General features: G+C 50.3%; 6 protein-coding genes across 6 annotated transcripts; 3 read left to right on the top strand and 3 right to left on the bottom strand.

The window, feature by feature from the left end:
* The first annotated feature begins 48 nt into the window (after positions 1-48).
* On the top strand, positions 49-1,345 carry TGME49_289660 (hypothetical protein). Its single transcript, XM_018782088.1, has 6 exons — positions 49-341; positions 400-439; positions 508-605; positions 662-727; positions 784-1,084; positions 1,167-1,345. The coding sequence occupies exons 1-5, from the start codon at positions 141-143 to the stop codon at positions 802-804; spliced, it is 426 nt and encodes a 141-aa protein (XP_018636412.1). The 5' UTR covers positions 49-140; the 3' UTR covers positions 805-1,084; positions 1,167-1,345.
* TGME49_289650 (PEP-carboxykinase I) lies at positions 1,099-5,112 on the bottom strand. The gene is made up of 9 exons (XM_002368349.2): positions 4,442-5,112; positions 4,016-4,136; positions 3,734-3,885; positions 3,398-3,599; positions 3,077-3,297; positions 2,660-2,971; positions 2,367-2,561; positions 2,072-2,233; positions 1,099-1,914 (listed from the first exon to the last, which is right to left on the bottom strand). Exons 1-9 carry the CDS (start codon positions 4,907-4,909, stop codon positions 1,714-1,716), a joined length of 2,034 nt encoding a protein of 677 aa, XP_002368390.1. The 5' UTR covers positions 4,910-5,112; the 3' UTR covers positions 1,099-1,713.
* Positions 5,113-5,281: 169 nt separating this feature from the next.
* On the top strand, positions 5,282-7,684 carry TGME49_289640 (hypothetical protein). Its single transcript, XM_002368348.2, has 2 exons — positions 5,282-7,052; positions 7,237-7,684. The coding sequence occupies exons 1-2, from the start codon at positions 5,992-5,994 to the stop codon at positions 7,322-7,324; spliced, it is 1,149 nt and encodes a 382-aa protein (XP_002368389.1). The 5' UTR covers positions 5,282-5,991; the 3' UTR covers positions 7,325-7,684.
* Positions 7,317-12,752, bottom strand: MIC16 (microneme protein MIC16). The gene is made up of 10 exons (XM_002368347.2): positions 11,881-12,752; positions 11,524-11,688; positions 11,136-11,411; positions 10,778-11,023; positions 10,336-10,456; positions 9,768-10,020; positions 9,225-9,348; positions 8,670-8,882; positions 8,234-8,395; positions 7,317-7,933 (listed from the first exon to the last, which is right to left on the bottom strand). Exons 1-10 carry the CDS (start codon positions 12,188-12,190, stop codon positions 7,797-7,799), a joined length of 2,007 nt encoding a protein of 668 aa, XP_002368388.1. The 5' UTR covers positions 12,191-12,752; the 3' UTR covers positions 7,317-7,796.
* A 114-nt stretch (positions 12,753-12,866) lies between these two features.
* Positions 12,867-19,172, top strand: CPC1 (cathepsin CPC1). Its single transcript, XM_002368346.2, has 9 exons — positions 12,867-13,577; positions 13,971-14,098; positions 14,569-14,742; positions 15,067-15,216; positions 15,657-15,977; positions 16,417-16,521; positions 16,929-17,492; positions 17,705-17,846; positions 18,231-19,172. Exons 1-9 carry the CDS (start codon positions 13,441-13,443, stop codon positions 18,709-18,711), a joined length of 2,202 nt encoding a protein of 733 aa, XP_002368387.1. The 5' UTR covers positions 12,867-13,440; the 3' UTR covers positions 18,712-19,172.
* An 80-nt stretch (positions 19,173-19,252) lies between these two features.
* Positions 19,253-23,815, bottom strand: TGME49_289615 (hypothetical protein). The gene is made up of 4 exons (XM_018782087.1): positions 23,007-23,815; positions 22,320-22,476; positions 21,434-21,649; positions 19,253-21,010 (listed from the first exon to the last, which is right to left on the bottom strand). Exons 1-4 carry the CDS (start codon positions 23,206-23,208, stop codon positions 20,938-20,940), a joined length of 648 nt encoding a protein of 215 aa, XP_018636411.1. The 5' UTR covers positions 23,209-23,815; the 3' UTR covers positions 19,253-20,937.
* Between the last annotated feature and the right edge of the window lie 47 nt (positions 23,816-23,862).

Below are 23,862 nucleotides of genomic sequence, written 5' to 3'. Positions count from 1 at the left end.
GGGCTGGTTGCATGCTTCAACGTTGCTGCGCTGTCTGTACAGCACGACATTGTATATCAGAAAGCCGTGGTTCTCGTCTTACTTCAGTCAAAACTGATGTGACGAAACGATCGGTGCAGTAGAACGGCTCCCGAGTCAAAATGAAGTCATTTATGATTTTAGGTATCCTTTTCCCTTTCGCAGCTACTGTTGGACAAACACACCAGACTGCTTCCGACCAAACATGGCATCCGCTCCTGACTCGGGCAGCGGATGGCACTCTGACAAGGAACACAGCCACTGCCAAAGATATGCCTGCTAATCCTTCTGTGCGCTTTCTCGAATTCGGTTCGACTGTAATGGTAAGATTGCAGAGTTTGCGAATCTCGTGCCGTTTTCGAACTGAAGGCACCCGTCCAGGCTCCCGTGAACGACAGAATGTGCGCGTGCAGATTAATTGGTGAGTGATGAGGCACATACGTGGCGTTTCGGCCGTATATACAAGAGCTGCCGGGCATTTCCCTGCAGAGGAGAGCCGCGTGACTGCCCCCTCGGCACAAAGTCCGACATCGTACACCTTCTCGCCACGAGGTGCCCTAACATCAACGTCTCCTGTTTTCAGACAGGTAACTAACTGCCCTGCGAATTCTCCACCTCGGTCCAAACCAATCCGCGCTTCCAGATATCACCGATATCCGGATATGCTGCTATGCACGCGCCCGTAATGTTACTGTCCCCAACTGGCCAGGTAAGGCAGATAAACCCGGCCCCTGGAGAGAGTTGTCTTCTGATGACCACCTGCAGAGTGGTATCTTCTCCCCATGACTAGACACTAAAGCATGAGGCAAACCCACCAAATGCATATTTTTCGAATTCGCTCGAGCATTGCGGATATGTGTTTCTGGCGCTACTGTGTTCTTTGAGCAAAAAGACGTCAAACAAACACCAGGAGCTGCGGTGCAGCAGAACATGCCCTATGGGCAGCATATATGGCCTGCCTTGTGAGAATGATAAACTAAACCGTCCTTAGGCTCTGAGGACAGCAACGGAACTACCAAAACGACCAGCACGAGTGAGGCATATGGCCGACTCGGTGCTACTGCTGGTGAGAGGAAGAAATATCCTACGCGGCTCTTGAAGGAAAGTCATAATCACGACCGCTTGTACTCACGCACCACTCTGCATAGCTTGACTTCTCCTGGCCATCGAGAGATAGATGCCGTCAGATTAAAGAGGAAAGGAAATATTCAACGAGGTGAACGCGCTACATTATTCTCATTTCATGCGCCGGATGTCATTAGCGTGCCATGCACATGGACGGCATGAAAAAAACTTTCGTTTTGACCGAACATAGAACAATGTAGCCCCCCCCCCTGGCGACAGACTGAGCTACTTGAGATATCACGCACCGACGGCCCGCTATCCAGAAAACACGCAAGGACACCGATAGGCCACTGTGTACAGTCGGATGTGAATTGAACCCATTGTAGCATAAAAAATAGTCCCGACGTCCCCTTCCTAGTATAAGAGAGACAACCCAACGCTTTCTCAACGAGGAAGCCGTTTCCTCATAGGAAACGTCATCATGGAATTGGGAGACCAGCTACCACGAAGGCGTGGATGTCACCGAAAAACAGGACTACAGCCACGCAACTCACACGGTCCTGGATGCTTGCACCAAAGTCCATAGAAAGAATTAAACCGGCAGCAGGTCACGATGGCTTTTCGAAGTGCCTAAAAAACCGGACCAGCAGCCACAACATTGGGGGTCGCCCTATCGGTGTAATTACTGAAGTTCTCCACAAACAGAGACGCCAGTTTACGCATCTGCTTGTCGAGCTTGTTCTGATCCGCCCAGCAGGTCTGGGGAAGCAACAGATCGCTTGGGACACCGTTGATCGCGGTCGGCACGGCCAGGTTAAACACAGGCATCGTCTGAAGACAGTTCACCAGGACGCAAAACCGAAGCCAACTGTCAGCCAAAACATATGAGTGAGATTCCTTTTCGATGAGTACCCTGCTCGATGTCAGAACATCCAAGTGGAAGCTGACACGCTTCAGTTCGGTGCCCTACGCCCGGGTCGGTTCTTACTTGATACTCGGTTTGCAAAGCGGCGCCATTGTGAATAGCGTCCACCATGAGGCGAGTGTATTTAAGAGGAATGCGTCGCCCTTCGTTCATTCCGTAGCCTCCACAGATCCAACCAGTATTCAACAGCCACGCATGAGCGTTGTGCTCCTTCAGCTTCTTGGCCTGAAGCAACTCAGTCCGACATGGAAACACACGCTTGCAGACTAGCAGCTCGTCGCCGCAAACGGAACCATCACACAAATGGTCTTCCACGGTCAGTTGTTGGACGAGAGACTCTTCAACGATTGGTACTTACCAGCATTTCAGCGTACACCATGGGATGCATGGCCAAGAAAGGTGCTCCGTAGCACGCGGAGAACGTTGCTGTTGGCTCAAGAATACCGATTTCCGTTCCAGCCATCTTGCTGGTATAGCCACTAATGAAGTGGTACATGACTTGGTCGGGGGTCAGTTTTGACAGGGGCGGTAGAACACCGAATGCATCGCATGTCTGCATTAAGACAAAATCACCAACACGTCTGACACAAAATGACGCCGTGTCGAGGTCACACGACTGTAAAACACAATCTGCACAATAACATCGCTTACCAGCAAAATAATGTTCGACGGATGGGTGTCGACTTTCGCCGGAAGCAGAGCATTCGGAATGAAGGACAAAGGGTACGCACATCGAGTGTTCTCCGTGATCGAAACGTCACGGAAATCAACAACCCGCGTAGTACCATCGATGATAACATTCTCGAGTACGCTGCCGAAACGGATAGCGTTCCAAATCTCCGGCTCCTGTTCCTTTGAGAGGTCCTTGCACTTCGCATAGCAGCCACCCTCGATGTTGAAAACGCCTTTATCTGTCCACACGTGCTCATCATCACCAATCAGCTGCCTCGATGGATCTGCAGACTGCGCGCAAAAATAACGTGAGATTTCAGGGGAAAACCGAATCTGTTATCAAGGGAAAATGTGTTTCATACCGCCACACTTAGCGCCACTAAATCAGACCCTTACCAGTGTGGTTTTGCCGGTTCCAGAGAGACCGAAAAAAAGAGTGACGTCTCCTTTGGGTCCGACGTTGCAAGACGAGTGAAGAGGCAACTGGCCCCTCTTTGGCATCAGGTACATCATCAGCGTCAAGATGCCTTTCTTCATCTCTCCAGCGTACTGAGTTCCCAGAATGACCATCTCTCCTGCTCCCAAATTCATGGCGACGGAGGTCTGGCTTGTTACACCTGCCATCAGCAGCAACAATAACCAACAGCGTCCACCTACTTGAGCGGAAATTATCCGATCGAGAACGGCGCTGTATGGACGCTCGATGTGTGGTCTTACCATTTGTGAACCGGTTTGCCGGGAAGCAGCCTGCATTGTAGATTGTGAAGTCCGGCCTGAAGTTCTCCAGCTCTTCAGCTGTCGGCATGACGAGCATGTTTTGCATGAACAATGCGTGATACGCCCGGGTGGTAATCACACGAATCTTGATGCGGTACTCCGGATCCCAGCCGGCAAAAGCGTCCACAATGTAGAGTTGATCCTGCAGAAGTTCATGATGGAACACCTCGGAAGTTAAAAGCTGCAGTGGCACGATATTCGCTTATCTGAGATATCACCACCTATGATTGCTATGTACGCTGATACTTCAACCACCTGTACCGTGTTTCGACTAACCTGAAGGTTCAGGTAATCCACCGCACGTTCACGGTTTACAAGGTAGGACTTCTCGCAGAAAGGAATGTTGACCTTTCCCCACCACACATCGTCTCTCGACGACGGTTCCTCTACTATCCGTTTATCCGCGGGTGACCGTCCAGTCTTCAAGCCTGAGACACGAAGGCAGTCCGTCGAAAAACTTCTGGTGTAAATGAACACAGCGATCTACGATGCGACTCACAACCTCACACTGGAGAGAGAAAGAGCAACCTGTGAAGAGACAGCTAACGAATTTCTCACCTGAAGAGACACACAGAGCACCGCTGCTGGCTATGAGAGAGCCTGCCTCTTTCTTGAGGGCTTGCTCGTACAAAACGGAAGGGGCCGTGTTGTGGAAGAGCTGGGCGCATGTAATTCCGACCTGAGACGGCATGAGGAAAGTAAAAGGTCTTTCGCATAACGTTGACATACGTGCGTTTCCACAGGGACAGCCCGGGGACAATGATAGTGTGACGCTGCCATTGATGGCCAGACGACTATAGGGAGACAGGTTGGCCACGAACATGAACTGTCTCTGGTGTTGTTCTCGAGGGAGCTGAAAAGAGGAACTTCAGCCGATGCAGGAAAAAGGTCGAATTCCTCGGGAATCTACTTCATTCAACTTTTCTGTGCTCAACACGTAAACAAGAAACCACGGAAGCTTGAGCATGCGTGCGCCTCTCCTACCGCTTGGACATTCTCTTGGAAGTCGATTTCTTTCTGCAGCTGGCCAAGATCGAGAATATCCTTCTTTGTCAGAGGACAATCGCCTGGTTTGTGGTGTTGCAGGTTCGCGTCGATTTGCTTCTTGAGCATCTCTAAGAAGCTGATGGAGTCCTTGAGACTCCCCGACGACTGTGTTCTATTCATTTTTCTGACCGAGCGAGAGAATTGGACGACGAATTGCCTCTGAGCATCGGAAGATTTTCGGTTCACTCCCGAACTTCCACGGAGCTGACGAAAGAATGTATGCCTCACTTCAGCGATATGTAAGCCACAGGTTTCAGAGCGGGAACAGCAAGGGAACTCCTTGTCTGCAAGAGAGTGACGGACACGTGAGGCAGTTGAACCTTGTGCGGGCAAGAAACCCCTTCCTGGGAGGAATCTGTACACCTCTCTTAAGACGTTGCGAGACAAGTGCATTGTATAATTCATTTTATGTAGACAACCACCCCGTGCGAACTGCGCAGCGCAGGTCGCGTGCGTCTCCGATTTAGGCCCGACCCCCCACTCCCCAAACGACCGGTCTAACACATGCGCGGGTTTTTTGGTGAGACAATCACAGACTGATTTATTCTTGGCGGTGCGGAATTGGAAACACTGGTTTCAACGCCACTCAGCAAGGTACGCGACACGAGACGTGCTTTTTTCTTTAAATGAGGTCGAAATGCGCACTGCCACTCCGTAAAACAGAAACACGATGTGTACCCGTGGAGACTTCGCTTTCCACATGCATGCGCTTCGCTCGAGATGTCCTATATTCGAAAGATCGTGAAGCGTTTCCTTCACTTTTTAAAATAAAGTGTGCTGAAATCGAGCGTTGCCACTCATCTGTAGAAAAGCATGTCTAGGCGAATACATCCATCTGGAGGAGCTATTCGGTTGAGAGAAGCGGTTGAAAAAAATTGTTTTCACTTCCGGTGACCCAACACCTGCCTGCATTATTTTGAAAATTCTGTTTCTTCTGTCACCCTGACAGCGCAATCTCGTAAATGTCGCCGTCAACACCGAGAACTCCTTGGAGAACTCCTTGGAGTTCTCGTTGATGCGAAGGTAGCTTGCAGAAGCGTGATCAGCGAGTTACCTTCATTGGCCGCGAGTGACGGAAGTGCGAGCGAAAGATGTTTTTCTTCACCAACACGGATAATACGAGGTCCTTCTTTTCCCAGTCAAACAGCATAGGCATCATCCCGTGCGGGAACAGAAGCTCCTTCCAGACAGCTGCAGCTATGGCAGTACATCCAGGCTGATCTGCACAATTGAAGGCCCCTCTCGCACTTTTCGGAAGTTTACCATCTTCTCGTCACAACAGCTCAGAGGTATTCTGGGCAGAGAAACTGCCTCTGAGGAAAGGTCGAAGAACCCCTCGTTTGCCGTCTCTGCCACCACGTCTGATCCGAGTCATGATTCTGTCACTTTTGTATCATTCCTTGCCACATGCGCTTTCGCGTGTATTCGCCTGTCAGCGGCACAGAATATGCGAATGAACTGTCTTCGATTTCCGTCTTTGCTTCAGCATGCCTATCCTTGTGCGAAATGTCTTCGGACTTTCGCCGAATTGCTCCTTGGTTTCCTGTCGGTCTACTCTAGAGAATGCACTGCCGAGGAGCACGCCGAATCCTCCGTTCTTTGAAGTCCAGCAGAAGTGCATGCATCACTCGTCACAGCTCCAACGCTTCTATACGAACCGGTACTACAAGAAGGAGTGCCCGCGTTGCTCAAGGCCTAACATCGTGCCCGTCCGCCGGTGTGGTTACTGCGATTTGCTGCTGACAGATTTGGACATTCGACTTGTCGGTCGAGATGTATTCCGTGAACTTGTGGCCTCGCGGACACCCAATCACACCCAGAGAAATGACTTAACTTCTCTCGTACGAGATCAGGAGCTCGGAGACTACGGTGCGAGCGTGATTGTCTCTAGACAACTGGCTACTACTGGAGAGGGAGGAGCGAAAGCAGCTTCTGGTTCGCGGAATGTGCCTGCGGAGATCCACAGATGTTTTGACTTCTTGGTGGCAACTCATCCGTATCCTATTAGCGCGTTGCATTTGTCTGCCATCCCAAAGGGAACTATGTACGATATCAAACAACTTCGGCGAGCACACATTCCCTTGCTCAAACGAATGCAACAATGTGTCACGCCATTAGCAGTGGAACTTATCGATGGAATGTGTCAAGGCAGAGGCAGCTGTACTAACAGGATGTGGACAGCAGATCGTAAAGTTACCGACAGTGCTGCTGCTCAGAGCCAGGCAGGCGAGGCAGTTGCCCCACTTAAGGCCGGGGGAGATGATATGTCACAGTCGGTCAACTCGATTTCCCCGGATAAAGACTCGCGAATCCAAAAAGGGAGAAAGTCGACTAATTCACAAGCCAAGGAGCTGATGGAACAGTCAGTCATTTTCGGTTTCACCTATCCATGCGGATTCCTCCAGTTAAACATGCATGCCATCGTCCCGCCCATAAGAACCTTCAACATCTTCGAAGCGCCGTACTTTTACCCGCTGAAAAAGGTGCTGCAAGATCTGCAAAATTTCGGGGCGGTTCAACCTTACGAGCAACATCGTGGTTCAGGCAGGTGAGCAGACTCAATCACCACGACTTTAGCAGAAATAAGTGAAATAAGAACAAGAGATGCTAATAAGGAAAGCTGTAGCGAAGTGCCAAGGTGACCTATTGCCTTCTTCAGAAATGAACTTTTCGTATCAGCGCCCGAAGCAAACTTTTCGTTTCTTTGTAACATTGTGCCCCTGTCTTGTCAGGTTCGGATGTGACGCCATTCTAAAAGAGGTCAGAGAGGTTGACGCAGCTGTGAGGCGTGCCCTACAATACGGTGCTCCCAGGAATTAAAAACAGTGTGAGAACAAAGAATACGAGTTGCTTGTTAGCAAACAGTGGATAGGGGTGGCCCGACCGCCTCCTCGTCTCCTGGCATCTTTCGATGCGAATTTTGGGCATGTAAATTCTACAAATAGTATTTACCAGATCATGCCGGATTTTTCTTTATCTGCAGCGTGTTCAAAAAACAACTCTGCAACCAAGCTCCGTTGTTCCCGATTTGTAACAGCTGTTATGAGTGTTCACGATGCTACGTTCCCACTTGCAGACGCTGTGAATTTTTTTCCCGAAACTGCCACAAATAGCAGCCCCGGACGAGCTTAACCATCTGTCGACACCTTCGTCTTAAACACGGAAGGAACCCTTTCCCGACAACAAACCAGTTATACTGTAACCAGAGTTCACACACTGCTGCAAAAGCAAGCCCACTCTTGATAAAAAACAAAATGGCTGCCATGCCGTTGCAAGTAAATTCAAAGCTGAATTAGAGGTAGTTGTCCCGTGTCCGTTCGGCGGGCAGAGCTCGATAAAACTTGCGTCCTATAAAACCTAAGCCAATGACAACTACCAGCCCAATGCCTCCGGCAACTGCGTAAGTGACTCCATTGGAGAAAATGCTTTCTGCAGTACAACACACACGAAGAGACAGAAGATTATTAAATGAGTAAGGGAAAAAAAGGCCGTGCCCCCAGTAGATACATCCCTATATAGCGGCATCTCATTGAGCGACACCGCTATCACCTCTATGCCTGCACTTTCGTTAGGACGTGTCAGTCGTCGCCGCCCGACTTCAAAGCTGCCTTTCCGGTTCGAATACCTACAACGAAATTGCCGTTCTGCATACAGCTGGATAGCATTGCTCAAGTAAGCACATGGGTGTATTAGCCAAGTCACACACTTGCCGGGCGCGATAAACATTACCTTCGCAAACTTTTTCACATTTCCTTTCCTCCTCGAGACCAGTGCAGGATTCTTTAGAGCCAGAGACGAGTTCTCGCGCGCGAATCGTTCGCGCTGTTGACCCTTCCGCTGTGCACCGGCAATCGCTCCATGCCGTCCACTCTCCGAAGACGCAGCCGGTGCCTAACCGTAATAAAGACGAACACGTTCCTTCACACTTCTTGAACAACGTAGGTGCACAAAAAGAGAAAACCCGTACACTTAAACAGGTGCGTATATATATCTGTAGATCTATATGTTATACGTAGTCCCACATGGGTGTACATGTGTATGCGTATGCTTTACTCTGTAGAGATATATGCAATGTAGCGCTGTCCACTCATGTATGCATCTTCTTATGCTTGAAGTCGGCCCTGCGACTGGCTCTGCCCGATAGCCTGTTAATCGATTCACTTACCACAGGATACAAAACCGGGACAGTCCTTCGTCTGCTGGCGTGCCTCCAGTGAAACTTCAGTGGATGCACACGACTCCGAGATCCGGCCATCTGGCTGTACCACAGGCATCTGCCGAACTGCCCTGGCCCTCGTCTTTTTCCTGTCTGCCCCGCATCGGGGTTCACAAGAAACTGTCGACCAATCCGCGAAGTCACTGTACACCCAGCACATCGCTGGTAAAAACACACACAAGCATGAAGACGACCCCTATCCAGCACATATCTGGGGAAAACGCACAGAACACGCAGACGATCCCTAAATCACCAGCTTTCATTGCTTCCTTGCCATACATGCTTCACATTTGAAGCAATCAACAATTCGAGTTATGTTTCTACGAAACATACAGTTTTAACTGCGTCAGGTGATGTCGGAACAGAAAGTAAAGTGAACTACGCATAACATCTTTCGTTAGATCAAAAACAGCGAAACTGCAGGAGTCAGTTGAAGGGTGAATTAGTTCGACGATACGCGTCTTCGTGACCAGCATTCCCAGTGCAAACGCTGAGGCTTCTTACCACTGGGATTCATCGCCAGATCGAGTTCACTTCGTGTTAGTGTTACGTTGGAAGCGCAAGGGGTGACGGATATCCACTGCAACGGTGATAAGACGTTGTCCGGACGATACCCCCATGTTTTAGGCTGCGAATACAATTAAAAACAACACACACATGACTGCTACGAAAGTCCACGTTAGCTACACTGCTAACTACAGCAGGGATGTAGCCACCATGTGGGAACGCCGATTCCTGTGATGCGCCTCTAATTTTCCGAGGCGATATTCTGGTCTGGCTCCTCCAACCAGCTGCTGAACATTACTATTCACCTCAGACATTGAAACTTAAAAACAGTACGCGACAGCTCGTTCCTGCACACATACAAACAGCTTGTGTCTGCTAAGGCTTGCGCTACCAGGATACATCGACGAAACATGTGCGTCAGCATCTCTGCTGTCTGAAGGTGGAAAGGCGGTGGTATGGCGAAACTACCGCCCGAAAACGTCGTAATTACAATCCCCTCTCAGCTCGAGATAATTGAAAGCAAACAATCCTAAGCCTTACTCGTCGTGTCCTTTTTTTCCAACCGGTTGCCGGGTCGACCTCGCTGCAGCTGCTCCATGATTGCCACTCCTGCCACGTTACGGTTGTGTAGTCGGCCGAGGGCATGCTCAGAACGTCTCCAGAAATCCACAACACGTCACTAGCTGACTCGGCATCGGGGCACGCATGAAGCGGATTAAGAATACAAGCGGAGGTGTCATTGTTGAATGAGTATCTGAAACATTCGGCCTTGTAGAAGGTATCACGGTTCGCCCTGCAAGAGCCAACGAGACAAGTGCGTGTAACGCGGAACAGCTGTCAACATGAGTTCGGACCCCGTGAAACCTCGAGGCTCCTAATTTTTCGTCTCACTGAAGGATTTTCTACTGCAAAATGGAGGACGATTTCAGCCGTTTTAAGCCACAACAAACAAGACAACTACAACCGATCTTTCTTGACAGTAGCGCTGCCCGTTTCTGTCCCACCAACCTCCAGCTCAACGTAGAATTTATATCGATCATAAAAAACGGAAGGAATTCGACACAGAAAACAGTGGTGGGTCGGGGAGTACGACACAGTGTGAACTTACGTGTCTCCGTTCGTGGCATTGAACTTGCGTTGGCACCGTTCGGCACAGGCGCGCCAGCCTTCAGCCGTGTACTCTCTGCCTTCGTTGGGACAGAAACGGACTCTTGGTTTGATTCCTTGAGCTGCATTCAGCATATACTAACAGACAAAACATACCCTTGTGCATGACCTGCTGGACAAAGAAGCAGGCACGTTGTAGCCCCACAGAAAGACTTTTTTCTCTAGATTCGAGCTGGTAAATCTGCCACTCCGCTTTCTTGCAATCCCATTTCGGCTGTTGGTTGCACGACCACCCCTGCAGTTCCGTGTCTACGAACACGAAGATGCCTTCAGGGTTTTAGTAAGCAGCAGACGCGCAATTTCTCGCCGTCTGTATTATATGGAGTCGAAAGGGTGATCTCCTTAGTCCCCACCCCTACGGTCTGCGTGTACGTGTGACTCACCGCATTCTACGGCAGTGCTGCAGCGTTGAACTTCCCACAGATTCGGACATACATCGCAGTTGGCATCAGCCGACGTACTGCAGTGAGCCGAATTCGTGTGACCTGTTAGTTCGCGAAAACGACCCTTTACTCCATCATTACACCAACTGTCACAGGTGGTCTCAGACCACTCGCCCACTTCGCACGTTGTGCATCCGTGGTGGCTGCCGACAATTCCAGTTACGGCAACTTCTTTTTGTGGATTCACTGCGGAAACGTACACACACATGGACAGTGGGCAACAAACAGCTGTCACCGCGCACCCAGCAATAGAGGTAACCTTGGAGTAGAGGTTCCGTGCACTGTGGGGAGTCCTTACCATCGACCAGACAGTCCTCCACGTCGCTCTTGCTAACGTCTCTGCGGGAGGGCTTGACCCATATGCACGCTCCATCGGCTTCGTTGTGACGTCTCACCCAAGAAAAATACAAGTAGGAGTTGTCCAGGGCCTGGGCACACTCTCGCCATGTTTTTGTTCTCGACCAGGAAGTGTATGTGAACCAGCTCTCGTGACAGGATGGGTGCAGCGCACTTTTCCATTTCCCTGTGATCCTGCTAATGAGCTCTTTTTTTCCCCAATAGACGTTTTGGCACTCTGAGAGTTACACAAACAGCAATTCATAAAAGCAAGAAGAAACATGCGTCATCTCACGGTTGTGCGGACACTTGGCAACTTCAGCTCTGAAAAAAACCGTACCCCGACTTACCGCCCATCTGCATTAAACGTAGTTGCCTTGATTCAGCCACACTCGCCTGATTAGGGAAGCGAATAGCCCTATCAAAATCGAGAGACGCATTTCTAAAAGTCTGCAATCTATCGGAGGGAATCGCCACTTCGTCGGATGGGCCGCCAGCCTCCAGGATTGACATTCCTGACACACAGAGCAGTGACAAGCGTTTTCAAATCTTCGTAGCAGAAAAAACACACCCCTACATGAAAGGTGAAAACCTGATAGGCTATAGTCTAGGAGAAAACATGGAGGAAGGTCTACCCATAGGATACTGAATATGACACCAGTTATGAGATACAGACAACCAAGTTCTTTGTGGTTGCTATAACTCACCATAGCTTGTGCTATCCACAGTTGCTGGTGGACTCAAATCACTCCTCGACGTTCCGTAGGGATGTTGTGACCGTGAAATAGCTTCAGCAGTGAAAATGACACATAAAGCTACCAGGCCTCCAAGCGTAGTACAACGGCGACGTGTATATTTTTCGTACAGAAATTGGCGACGGCATGTGAAGACGGGGGCATAGACTTTCATTGCGTCAGGTGGTCTTGACCTCTGACGACCGAGTCGACACGATATCAGGATACAGTTCCGTTGAGAGAGGGCACTTGACATCGCGGTACAGAGACAGGAAACAACCATCAACTCCTGTAGAAAACGCGACGCACGCAAATTGACTACTGCCTTGCATTGTACCCGTACGTCAGTACCGAGATCAAGTGCCTTGCGGTGATGAAGACAGACAACGGTGCGCAATTTTCACCAGCTAAACTCCACCACCTGATCTACATCACGAAGGAAGAAGCTGGATCCACTCATGCCATGCTAAACGAGACCAATGACGCTGTTGTTCTCACGAGGCGGAACATGCTATAACCTCAAGATTGCATAGTACAGCACTCGCGCAGAACGAAGAGTTACCCGAGTTTACGAAACAGGTCCTCACAGTTGCCATTCAGTCACAGCTTATACGCTGCACATGCCGTACCCTGACTTGCCATATCTCTGGCAGCGTAAAAAAAACGAGCAGGTGACTCGACGCACGAACCTCCCGCGTGTGTCAAAAAAAAAGATCACACTCAACCTACTCTCGCTGCGTTGCAGAGTCTCAAAATAAAATACTCATTCCCGTACCTGTGGAAACTTCTAGACTGACAACGATGGCCCTGGACCCACAAATTGGAAAAGCAAGAGCCATGAAGCTGAATACATGCCTGCATGTCGGTGGACGGTGTCACCCGAAGAACCTTGTAGCGTCTCGTTTCCCCTACCGGAAGGCACCGCCCATGGCAGCGCCATCGAAGGTGTCGATTGTTCCATTCAGCGATACGCAGCAGGTGAGGTAGCGTTTCGACCACCTGGACCCTGAGGGGGTGCGCTACGGGCTAGCTCCGATGAGCGGCGCCTTCTCAGTCCATTTGTTTGACATTCATCTGTTTCCTTCACTTATTCCCGCGACAGCGAGCTAAGCGAATGTGCTGTATCTCCATTTTGGGTATAGCAGAGTCGCGTCGCTTGAGACGAACCGCGTCGATTCTCTCACGTGCCCTCGGCTTGGTCCCGAGCTGACTGGCGGCCAGGGAAGTGATTGCGGGGGAAAAACGCCGTGGACTTGGCAGCAGAAATGTGTTCTGAACGTCACTGAACACTAGGGAGGGAGGTCGCCTGGTTTCTTCTCTCTCACTTCACTACACATTCTTCATATATGTAGTCTTCCTCCTGAGCGGGCGTTTTGGGATACGTTGGTGATGGGCCACTAGAAACATGGTGCACGGACCGCATGTTTCGTACCTTGTAGCTTCCCGTTTCTATTAGCAGTACATGGATTTTTGATTTCCCTTGATTTGTTACCGTTCCGTTATCTCTAGTATTTCTTCTGGCGCGAGTCTGCAATGGAGGGTATGGGGTCGCTGCGCAGGCGGTGCGCTGCACTACCGCTCGTCGCGGGGTTCCTTGTTTTTCTGGGTTCGATTGGCGTAAAAGCGGATCTTCCCATTCACGCCACGGTACATGACATCAAGGGAGACTGGTAAGGCTCACGTTTCGTGCCGTGACCAGCTGAGAAACCCACGCAGTCCGTGGCAGCATACGAACCAGCTGGTTGGCGACATCGAAAAGGGAGAGGAGTTCGTCTGACTGTGAACTCGTAACCAGTTTTCTGTGAAGGGGGAACATATTCAGGCGTCTGCCTCTCGAAGAGAGCTGGCAGAACTCAAAAGGAAACATCGCCAAGAAACATTGATTATTCGAACACGGCTGGACGCAGCTCCAACGTTGTTTGGAGAGCAAGGGTCCGTTTTGTGCTAGCGAATAATGCAGGATGTCGATCCTTGGCGTATTCTACGCTGTTCATGTATGCGTTCGACTTTACTCGTCCATCTCCAGGAAACTGTTCCTCCAATTTTGTGTACTCTGGCTCCAGGACGTTCTACTTGTCTCCAGCTGTACCCGGAGATGTTAGCAACTGCGGCTCCCCAAGCCCAAATACAAACACTTCGAATCTCCGCGAAGAACTCAAGGACTACAAGTCATTCTTGAGCACTCAAGGGGGTACGTTTCTTTTGCCTTTCAGACACTACTGTAGACTATCCGTGTCACAACCGACCTACGAAAACTCAGTACAACCGTGTTTTGCATCTATTTCACCATTGCTTCGAGTCTAGCGGAACCTTTTCCCGATATCGTCTTTTATTGTTTTCACGCGGGATATCAGTTCTTGCTGAATGCTGATTGAATCGAACTCTGTTGCCAGCTCGTTTCACTGCTTGTACACACGGTGTGGGGTAAAAGATCACGCCAAAACAGGGGCTATGTGATATATTTCTTGCACGTAGGTTTTTGGTCTGGAACCGGTCAGATCGGCTGTTCGTCATTGCACCAAGGTCCAAGAAGGCCCCAGAAACAGATGTTGTCAGCGAATGACCAGGATTTCTGCAATAAACTATTTTTTCTGAAGACCACTGCACTGTGAAAGTAGTGCGTCTGGCTTGTACGCCATCTTTGTTCATGTGTCTGTCCAGGAATCAAGAAGGAACTACGGGTGTCACTGACTGACATTCCAGTCTCGTTCGCAACTACTCGCACTGCCGCCGCACTCGAGAATCCCCACAGGCGCACCTGGAAAACGTTGGGTGTTTTCGATGGCCAGGATAAGCGGAAGCTTGTTGGCAGCTGGACAACGGTATACGACGAAGGTAGGGCAAACTCAATGTTCCCTTTTTTCGTTTCCTGCTGTCACACGACAGAAAAGAAGGATTGAGGGAGAGCGAACAATAATACATGGATACGGCAGCCGTTTTCTCGTGGAATTCGGACAATCGCAGTGGGATACAGTGACATTTTTCTCTCGACTCACAGCAGCAGTGGTGTAGGACAGTCCCAGGGTGTGCTGCCATGCTGTATCCACACCGACAAAAATCGGCACGGAGCTCTCGAAGTCGGGTCACACTCTACCCTGACGCATTTCCTTAAAGGTTGAATCTCGCATGTTTTTGTTTTCCGTGGGGTGTCTCCGCTAGGTTTTGAGGTGGACGTTGGTGGCCGCATGAGGCTCATGGGGTTCATGAAATACAACCCGCAGAATAACTGCTCGATCGTCGACGGGGACTTGGAGAACTCTCAAGGAATCACAGACTGCTACGCAACCGACCCGACGCGAACGCAGATTGGTAAGTCAAGGCGACGTTAGCTTTTCACACGTTTTGAGCTCTCGGGAAAGCGATGAACTTCTGTGTCAGTTTTACATTTTCGATTCAGCCAGGGATTGGAACCCACATGAGGTCGACAGAATCAGTTCTGTCGGCATGTCGTGGTAGCGAGGATGTGACCTACACGTTTAGGTTCCGTCGCAAACGAAGCTTTGCACCTCATGTCGTGTCACATATTACTTAGTGGCGAAAATTGACTTCGTTTCGCTGTCAATGGAGTAACAGCAGAAAGCCAGACAGGATTGTTTTATATGAGTACTCAGGCTGTGGATGTCTTCACTATGTCGAGTTTTTTCGTGAATATCTAAGACGCTCATTCAGTCATGGCTTGTGCTCGGACATTTGTGGCAACACCAAGCGCTGTATCCCAAGTGAATTCTTTCCCATTTTATTCTCTTCAGGTTGGTACATCCAGCAGGCAGAAGATGGCTCTCGTTTGTCAGGATGTTTCTATGCGGAGAAACCCAAGGCTGCAAGTTCAACTCCCGCCGCGTTCGTCGCGATCAAGGAAACCACGAGAGTTGAACCTGCTTCTGGTGCCTTGATTGGCACCGACCTGAAAGACTCAACTTCGTACATCTCTCAGTCGTTCGTGGATACACACAACGCGTCTCCTGCCTCAAGCTGGCGCGCGGGTGTCAACTCCGTTTTTGCGAACATGAACCGTCGAGATCTTTCTCGCTTTGTGAAGGATTTTGGCTTCAAAAAAATGCGACCTGCAGGTATGACGCACTGACTCTGGCGGGGGAAGCTGCTCGCAGATGAAAGCGAAGTACAGCAGTCAGACACCTGTCCCAGGCGTTCTATTGGCATGAAATCAGCAGGTTTTTTACAAAGATAATGGAGGCAGTTTGGGATCCTCTTTCACATTATTGTGTACTTCAATTCACATGACTAAACGTGTGTCAATGACTAGCTGAGTGTTTGTTGAGACATATTCTGTCTGTGTTACTGCGCTGAAGGCGTTCACCCTTCACTGGGCCGAGTCTCAAGAACTCGGTGGCTTTCGGTGGGGCAGCTCCTGTCAACACTTTTCTTGAATTCGTATTCCTTAAAAAAGAGAGCAATCCGGACGCAGGCTGTAGAACTTGCGGTGTACGACTTTCTGCTGATACACTGCCTCTCGCTGCTGTGTGACGTTGTGTCTGTGCTCCCCGTTAGGTGACAGTGCCGATGGGCTTTCGTTCATGCAGTCTAGCACTGACATTTCAACTGCAGACGGAGACGCCGCCTCCACACAGGTGTATGCATGCCCGTGCAAGAAAGGTGAGTTACAGAACTTTTGGTCCACTAATAAAGCGTTTGTTAGTTTGATGGAACCATCACTCCTACATAACTCAATGCCAGTCAACCGGTAGCGCAATATCAATACTTGCAGGGTTGCTACAACCGTATCAATGCAAGAAGAGGATCTGGAAAGTCCTTTTAGTACAGCCATTTCTTGTAGAACGCCTTGTCAGAACAATGACCAGGAAGAATACGGAACCGTGGTGGTCTCTCCCCCGACAACTACTTGCTCCATTTTAGGAAGGGGTTGTTCCCACTGTATGCGCTCCTGCATCCGATCACACCAGCCCTGTACTGAGACTGGGGAATCGAAACAAGCTCTCCACCTTTCGTGAGTACCGGACTAGCGCAAGGAAGCAGGTTTGCTCTGGCTGCGCGTTTTTTAGGCGAAAGGTCCCTAGACACGCGAAAGTTGGATGAGTCCGAACAGACTCTGGAGGTGCTGTCTCCTGTGAGCGCTCTGGAAGTTGGACACACAAACTTTTTGGCCGCAATCAATCCCCACGTTCACGAGAGCACAGCCACGAACGGACTCGACGCTCAAGGCACGCAAGCTGTGGCAAAAGCAGCACTGTCCGGCGCGGGTGCAACGAACACTCAGGAGCCCCTGCTACTCCCCAAAGACTTTTCGTGGTCGGATCCGTTCTCGAATCAGGCATTTGATGAGACTGTCACCAACCAAGGCAGCTGCGGGAGCTGCTATGCCGTGGCAGCAACCTACGCGCTGCAGAAGCGTTTCGAGATTGCAGCTTCTCGCATGCTTGGGCAGGAAATCCGACTTTTCAGCGCCGTCCAGGACGAGGCGGACGGAGCGTTGTCCTTTTTGGACCTTGGCAGTACGAGCCAACTCGGCGAGTTGTCTGCACAGTCAATCCTGTCTTGCTCCTTCTACAATCAAGGCTGCGACGGAGGCTTCCCGTACCTCGTGGGGAAACACGCGCGAGACATTGGTAAGAACACGGTTGAACCTCTTCTTTCGCATGTAGTTGAAAGATTCGCCGACGGAAAAGTGGTGGCTGCCGGATGGATCAATGGCTTGCTTGCAGGAAGATCCTTTCGTAGTCGACAGCTAACAAAGAAACAGACAGTCTGTATTGGACTTTGGGATGGAGAGGTGCTCTTCCTGAATCACGACGCAGCTATCTACCGTTCTCGTTTGCAGGTGTTCCGCAAGCCAGATGTATGGAGTACCAAGCTGACCACACACAAGGCTGCCCATTTCAAAAGACGGCTTCGGCCTCAGAGAGCCAATCGATGTTGCAGGCTGACGCGAATGCAGGAGCGTGTTCTGAGCACGCAAGATGGTAAGCAGGCCACCACCGTGACCGCATTTTTACTGCGTGTTTTTCGTTTTGAGCGGCGCACAATAGTGACTGCTGTTTTGTTGCTGACACGTTTCTAGATGTAGCCCGGTGGTTGTGGGGAGTAATTTCAACTTTCAAGACTTACCGTGGTTATGTGTCCGGTAATCATGTGAAAGGTAACTCTTGCTATACTGTGGCACACCCACTTGTGAGTCGAAGCTTGGCATACATATGCACACGCAGAAACGCCGATTTTTCAAAGCTCAACAACTTCCTTAATAATGCGTAGTGGCAGCAATCTTGGCTGGGGACAATTCTCTCTCCAGGACTTTTGGAAAGTTGCCTTAGCGTTCTGCGACTTGTGCTGTTGCCGTGTGTGTTTAGGTATGCGAAGGACTACGGCTACATTGGCGGGTGCTACGAGTGCAATCACTGCTCTGGTGAAAAACAGATCATGTTGGAGATTTACAATAACGGTCCAGTGCCAGTTGCGTTCGATGCACCGCCTTCTCTCTTTTCCTACAGATCCGGGGTCTATGATGCGAACTCGAATCACGCGCGCGTGTGTGACAACGATTTGCCCCACCACACCGGAATTCTCACCGGGTGGGAATACACGAACCACGCAGTCACAATTGTGGGATGGGGAGAGACAGATGGTGAGAACGGAAAACCGCAGAAGTATTGGATTGTTCGGAACACGTGGGGTCCCAACTGGGGTGTCGACGGATACGTGAAGATTGCGCGCGGGAAGAACTTGGGGGGCATCGAAAGCCAAGCTACTTTCATCGACCCAGATTTCTCCAGAGGTCAAGGCTTGAAAGTGGCGAAAGCTATTGAAGCTCTGAAAAGTAAAACAATGTGAGAGAAATGCCCCGTGAGGTTCTGCGCTAGTCGATTGCCTGGCAAAAACGCAGTGGAACGGGTTTCGACGGGTTCGTCTAGGACCACGGGAAACTTGCAAAAGATGAATGTAGTGTTTTCTCAGCAGCTCGGGTATCCGCATACAGGGAGGCCTGAGCCATTTAACGCGGAACGTTTCGACTGTCGGTTGTATGAGAGGCACTACAGCGCCATCTCAGAACAATACGCTATAAGAATCAGATGCATATGACGCGTCATTTCAAGAGTCACCAGTTCTCGTGACTGTTCCGAGTGTTAAGTGCTAACACTCCAATGTCGTAAACCAATCATAACCATTTGCTTGACTTCATCCAAACTACGATTTCTCCTCTGCAGAACTTAATTACCCATTGTGAGAAGGCGATATCCTGCAACAGTCAGAAACTTCCGTGTGCGTCGGAAAGCATTCGCGTGGTGACCCAGCTTCTAAGGGCACGACAGCGATTCAGAAACTGTACGTTTCTTCAAGCGTTTCTTAGTATCCTAGGTGAAGAAGTGTCCTTTTCTGGGATTAGTTTTGGCTTGTCAAAGCGTCCTCGTACTCAACTCGAATATGCCATGAAATACTTTGTGAGTGATGAAGCACACAAACACAGATACACACCCTTCAAGGCACCGCGGAGAATCACATATGTATTAGACGCGCCGAACTGTAAAGGCATTCCTGAATGTTCACTGGGACATTTCCAGCAAATCGTACGGACTCTGCGTACAAAATACCTCTGAATACCACGTGAAAATTACACGATTTCCGTTGGTTCAATAACACGGTTCCTTCCACAAGATGCGGAAAGACTCCCAGGATCTCATTGGGAGATCTGGGTCGCTCTCTGCGAGACAGTTCTTTCACGAATGACATGTGACGCTACACAGAGAAAACCTGGATGGAAATGTGAACCGAAACATCGGCAAGGAAACCTTTCTCCCTCCCAGCAAGACCCACGCCTACTAGCTTCTTGAAAAATCGCATTGTCTTCCCACTGAAAAATCCGGCCATTCTCCAGATTGACAGACACTGTACGTCCACACAAAGCCACGTCAACCACAGAAATACACATTTCCTGAAAAGGAAGACTTCCGGACGCTCGGAAGTTTGACGGCCGCTGCAGCAATCTTGGAATCTGCACGGTCCAAGCTGTTGCCAAAAAGTTTGTAGTTCTCTACTGCCTTCCATCAGAAGGGGGCGGGGCACGATTTGCACTATGTACTGTAACACGAGGTTTGACCAGTACAAACCTCTATCGTACTCTCTTGCAAACGACGACTTTGAGTTAAGCTCACCGCCGCCTTCGCGCATTTGGTGTCGCAAGGATGATCCCACTCTTCTCCAAATCAGCTGTGGAAAATTTTTCCGGCTGAGACAAATAACCTTTCTGTAGAAGGCCTTGACACATGTGAAAACGGACAAGGTCTCCCAGGATGCAAGTCGTGAAACGGCGCACCTTTGGAGCTACCGACCATACCACTTGCGAGAATCGGGGGAAACCGAAGATCGCTGCGAAGCCTCGGGCTTCGGCGATGAGCCTGCCTGTCTAGCAGCCATAAGCCTTCACAACGCGTGCGGAGTTAAAACGACGAAATACCAATACCACGATGCAAACATCGTCAATCTCTAGTCTCCGGCGCGGACGAACAATAACACTGGCGGACGCTCTTCACAAACCAACTGCACCACTTCGGAAAACACGAAAACCTCAAGCAAAGCGACAAACACCCTCGGTGTAAGATACCTTGAGACTGAATCAATATACAACAGACGTCCGGGTCTTCTGCACGTTTAACTGCCTAATTCTGAAGACGCCAGCGACAGACCTGGACTCCTCCGTCAGATTGCGCCGGGTGGCACACACAGCCATCGAATGAAATCAACTCCCTGGCAAACAAAAGTGTTTTCAGACTGATGGGAACGCAGAACTGCAAGCGAAAGACTCATCACTGGCTGCAGCAGCAAGTGGCGTCACGTCAAGACAAGCCCAAATCCGCTACCAACAGTAAACATGACATCTCAGCAGCTCTTTTTTTGAGCACGCTAGCAGACTCCCACCTTCGCAGTGTAGCATCTCTGAGAGGGCTACACACACCTAAGTGGCTCAGTGGACTGGTGAACTGAAATACTTGTTTCGCAGCATTTCCCTCTTTGTGGCGTCATGTGTGCGACGACGACAGCGTGTTGCAAATAAAAGAGGGGTCACCCATGCATCGACGATCCGGGACTGGCGAGGCCGCCGGAACTTCGTGCCGACTGCATCTCGCACCCTTCGCTGAGAAAAATACAACCAAAAGGGGCAGAGAAAGACACAGTAAACACTTAAAAACACAAAACACGTTCATCACGTGTGTAACGTTGAGAATCTCGCATTCTACGAGCCGCCTTTGATATGGCCACTCTAACGACACCGGACTTCCGCGGGAATGGAATCGTCGGAAACGCTGTCACCGACAACGAACCGGTTGACGTTGGAACATGTTTTTCGCCAGACCACCTGCCTCTGAAGTGCGCTGATCCCTCAAGACGAAAATCGGCAGCTCTGAAAAGCAACCTGCTGGAAACGTCGCTGAAAGGGAGAGGGTCAAACACGATTTTGGACGCAAGCCTTAGTTCGCACTACGAATCTTAGGGTCTAGGGTTTAAAACTAGTCGCCGCGCGCTTTCAGGATCCTAGAGTAGTGGCGGGGACACTTACACCTGAGCTTCTACATATTTTTCGAGGATCTCATCAACTCGTGACTGTCTTTCATCGGGACTGAAGACGTCGAACCGCGCCATGGCCTCATTCACTTCTTCTGGATCCACAGGGACAAGTGTCTCCGGTCCCTCTCCGGCCTGCAGCGTCGGCACACGAGAGTACGGCTTTCCGCGCCGCAACTTCGCCTCCTCGTTCAAAATGTATGACACGTGTCTGGACACACACGCAAAAGGTCCAACTGCAAGCGATGTTTTTCGGGTGCGGAAGAGAAGCGGAGAACCCAGTCAGCAAACACGGGCTGGCCGCAGGGTGTGTGCGGCGCCAATACGAGAAGTTTTGAACAACACCTCCGACGTATGAAGCAAAAATGGAACCGAGGCCGAACACGAAACCACTTCTCCTGGTCGAAATTTTAACCATCACTGCAACCAAGAGAAGCCAGCGCCTTACTCCTCACGAGGACAACGACTTGCGGATTCAAGTATCAAATGTTTTTCTCTGATAGCAAACGGAACTGTTGCTCATGCAGCCGTTTATGCACTGGTGAAGAAACGCAGTGACAGTTCAACAACATCGGCGGCGGTTCGGAACGAAGAGTTCCTATAGACATGCTGTCTGCCGGTGTGCTACTTTCGCACCCTTCTTGATGAGACTAAATTCCGTTCCTGGCGAAAGCAGAGTTCAGCCTCGACTCAACAACAGACAGTTTTTACCCAACCTATGAGAGGACACCATACACGTCTTTCTGCATGACCCTCGAGTCACATGCTACAAAGTACCACGCGTTTGGCAGATGGAGCCACACAACATCAATCGACAGCCACGCACACTGCTACAGGTATCAGTGCTTTTTCTTGATTCAGTTCCCTCTTGTGATTCGTACCTCTCTTGTTCAACTAGGTTGCGCTCATAGAAGGACCGTAGCTGATCTTCTTCCTCAGGCGCCAGAGTTCTGCTGGATCGCAAGGAAGGACTACTAGTTCTCTTGGATCCATCCGATTCTTTTCCACCTCCGGGCGTGCCATTGGAGAAGCCGGAGGCTGTACAGAGGAGAAACGCGAACGAAAAGAAGAGTCCTACACGGCGCGGCTTTGCAGCATCTCCCACTTGCTTTTCTCATAAAGGCCACGCCACTGCGTCCCGCACTTTGCGTTCAATGAGCTGACTAGAGCGCAGCCTGGTCACTAACGGAAACGTTACAGCTCGTCGACATCGTCTAGGTTATCAAGTCATCAAAAGGGGGGTTTGGTACGTGTTCGTGCTTCGCCATCCGACACAGAACACACTGAGCTCTAAACGGTGGACGCTGAATTGTTGCCGGTTCATACGCTTGACAGTCGGGGGCTGAGACCCGTCTACGAAAAAGAAGCCAGACCAGAAAAGACTCAACGCAACCCTGATTTCCTGTTCTAAATGCTGCACCAAGCAAGACAAGTTGATGCAGCAGCTGGCTCAGTCGGTAGAGTTTTTCATCGGAAAAGGCAACTACCTCAAAAAACGGCACAAACGGAATTCACTCCTTCCTCGGTTTCGATCGACACCCCACGTAGTTGGTCGTGGTGGAGCGTACCTGTTCCAGATGGCCGAAAACTGAGCCCTTTTCCGACTCCTTTGATGCTTCCCTTGCTGCGACGTCTACTCGGTCGACGGGCAGGAGATGCATCGGAGCCACACGATGGGTACGCGGCTCCCGCTCCTGGTTCTGATGTCTGCAGCTCCTTCCCCTGTTCAGCTCGACGTCCATTTCGGCAAAAGTTGCAGACGTTCCCCATCAGGACGAAACAATAACAACATGATACTGACGAGAATACGCGATGTGGAAGAAATAGGCTCAGACCCGGAGCAGTGGACGAGCTGAGCTGTTGCGTGGAAGAGTCGCCAGGAGCACACCGCAAATCCTCCTTGACCGACAGGTTTTTCACACGTCAATCAGATGAATGCCGCACCAGTTTGTCACAGTCGAAATAGGAGTGTGCGGATTAGGAGCGGGCGAATGCTAGGACGTAAAGTGTTTGACGAAAGGCAGAAAATCACCGCTCTCCCTTGGAATAAAACATTTCTCGACGAAGCGGGCGGGTCCACCCGGCAGCACTCTCCCCTCTGATGGGCCCGATAACTTTGGAATCTACAGTCAAAAACACCGTTTGTCTTATTTGCGCGCCACACACTTGGGGAAAAGCGAGGTTTTCCTCGCCCGTTCTGAGGCCAAAGAACTGCTTAGGTTATAAAACCAAGCACCGTGGCCCCTGCATGCGAAACCCTCGACTGCCTTGTTGCGCTGCTTCGAATGCAGCGCACAAAAGATGTACAAAGTAATAAAACTCAAGCAAAAGATGACCCCCACCACACATATCGAAGCATCGGTATGATGTGAAGTCGCAACAACAGCAGGCCTCACCAACCCATCTGTATGGAACCCTCCACGG

This window comes from Toxoplasma gondii, chromosome IX (assembly GCF_000006565.2).
Source record: "Toxoplasma gondii ME49 chromosome IX, whole genome shotgun sequence".
Lineage (NCBI taxonomy): Eukaryota > Apicomplexa > Conoidasida > Eucoccidiorida > Sarcocystidae > Toxoplasma > Toxoplasma gondii.
Note: the sequence above shows the minus strand (reverse complement) of the source record. Positions and strands in the feature narration are given on the sequence as shown.

Coding starts and splice junctions, on each gene's coding strand:
- CPC1 (XM_002368346.2), top strand. CDS start 13,441: ATGGAGGGTATGGGGTCGCTGCGCAGGCGGTGCGCTGCACTACCGCTC. Junction 16,522..16,928: donor TGCATGCCCGTGCAAGAAAG/GTGAGTTACAGA, acceptor CGCGTTTTTTAG/GCGAAAGGTCCCTAGACACG. Junction 17,847..18,230: donor TGTTCTGAGCACGCAAGATG/GTAAGCAGGCCA, acceptor GTGTGTGTTTAG/GTATGCGAAGGACTACGGCT.
- MIC16 (XM_002368347.2), bottom strand. CDS start 12,190: ATGGTTGTTTCCTGTCTCTGTACCGCGATGTCAAGTGCCCTCTCTCAA. Junction 11,689..11,880: donor TGTGGATAGCACAAGCTATG/GTGAGTTATAGC, acceptor TCTGTGTGTCAG/GAATGTCAATCCTGGAGGCT. Junction 10,457..10,777: donor CAGCACTGCCGTAGAATGCG/GTGAGTCACACG, acceptor TGCTGAATGCAG/CTCAAGGAATCAAACCAAGA.
- TGME49_289615 (XM_018782087.1), bottom strand. CDS start 23,208: ATGGGGAACGTCTGCAACTTTTGCCGAAATGGACGTCGAGCTGAACAG. Junction 22,477..23,006: donor TTTTCGGCCATCTGGAACAG/GTACGCTCCACC, acceptor TCCTCTGTACAG/CCTCCGGCTTCTCCAATGGC. Junction 21,011..21,433: donor AAATATGTAGAAGCTCAGGT/GTAAGTGTCCCC, acceptor TATTTTTCTCAG/CGAAGGGTGCGAGATGCAGT.
- TGME49_289650 (XM_002368349.2), bottom strand. CDS start 4,909: ATGAATTATACAATGCACTTGTCTCGCAACGTCTTAAGAGAGGTGTAC. Junction 3,298..3,397: donor GGCAAACCGGTTCACAAATG/GTAAGACCACAC, acceptor TGCTGATGGCAG/GTGTAACAAGCCAGACCTCC. Junction 2,972..3,076: donor GAACCGGCAAAACCACACTG/GTAAGGGTCTGA, acceptor TTTTGCGCGCAG/TCTGCAGATCCATCGAGGCA.
- TGME49_289660 (XM_018782088.1), top strand. CDS start 141: ATGAAGTCATTTATGATTTTAGGTATCCTTTTCCCTTTCGCAGCTACT. Junction 440..507: donor GTGCGCGTGCAGATTAATTG/GTGAGTGATGAG, acceptor ATTTCCCTGCAG/AGGAGAGCCGCGTGACTGCC. Junction 606..661: donor CGTCTCCTGTTTTCAGACAG/GTAACTAACTGC, acceptor CCGCGCTTCCAG/ATATCACCGATATCCGGATA.
- TGME49_289640 (XM_002368348.2), top strand. CDS start 5,992: ATGCCTATCCTTGTGCGAAATGTCTTCGGACTTTCGCCGAATTGCTCC. Junction 7,053..7,236: donor CAACATCGTGGTTCAGGCAG/GTGAGCAGACTC, acceptor CTGTCTTGTCAG/GTTCGGATGTGACGCCATTC.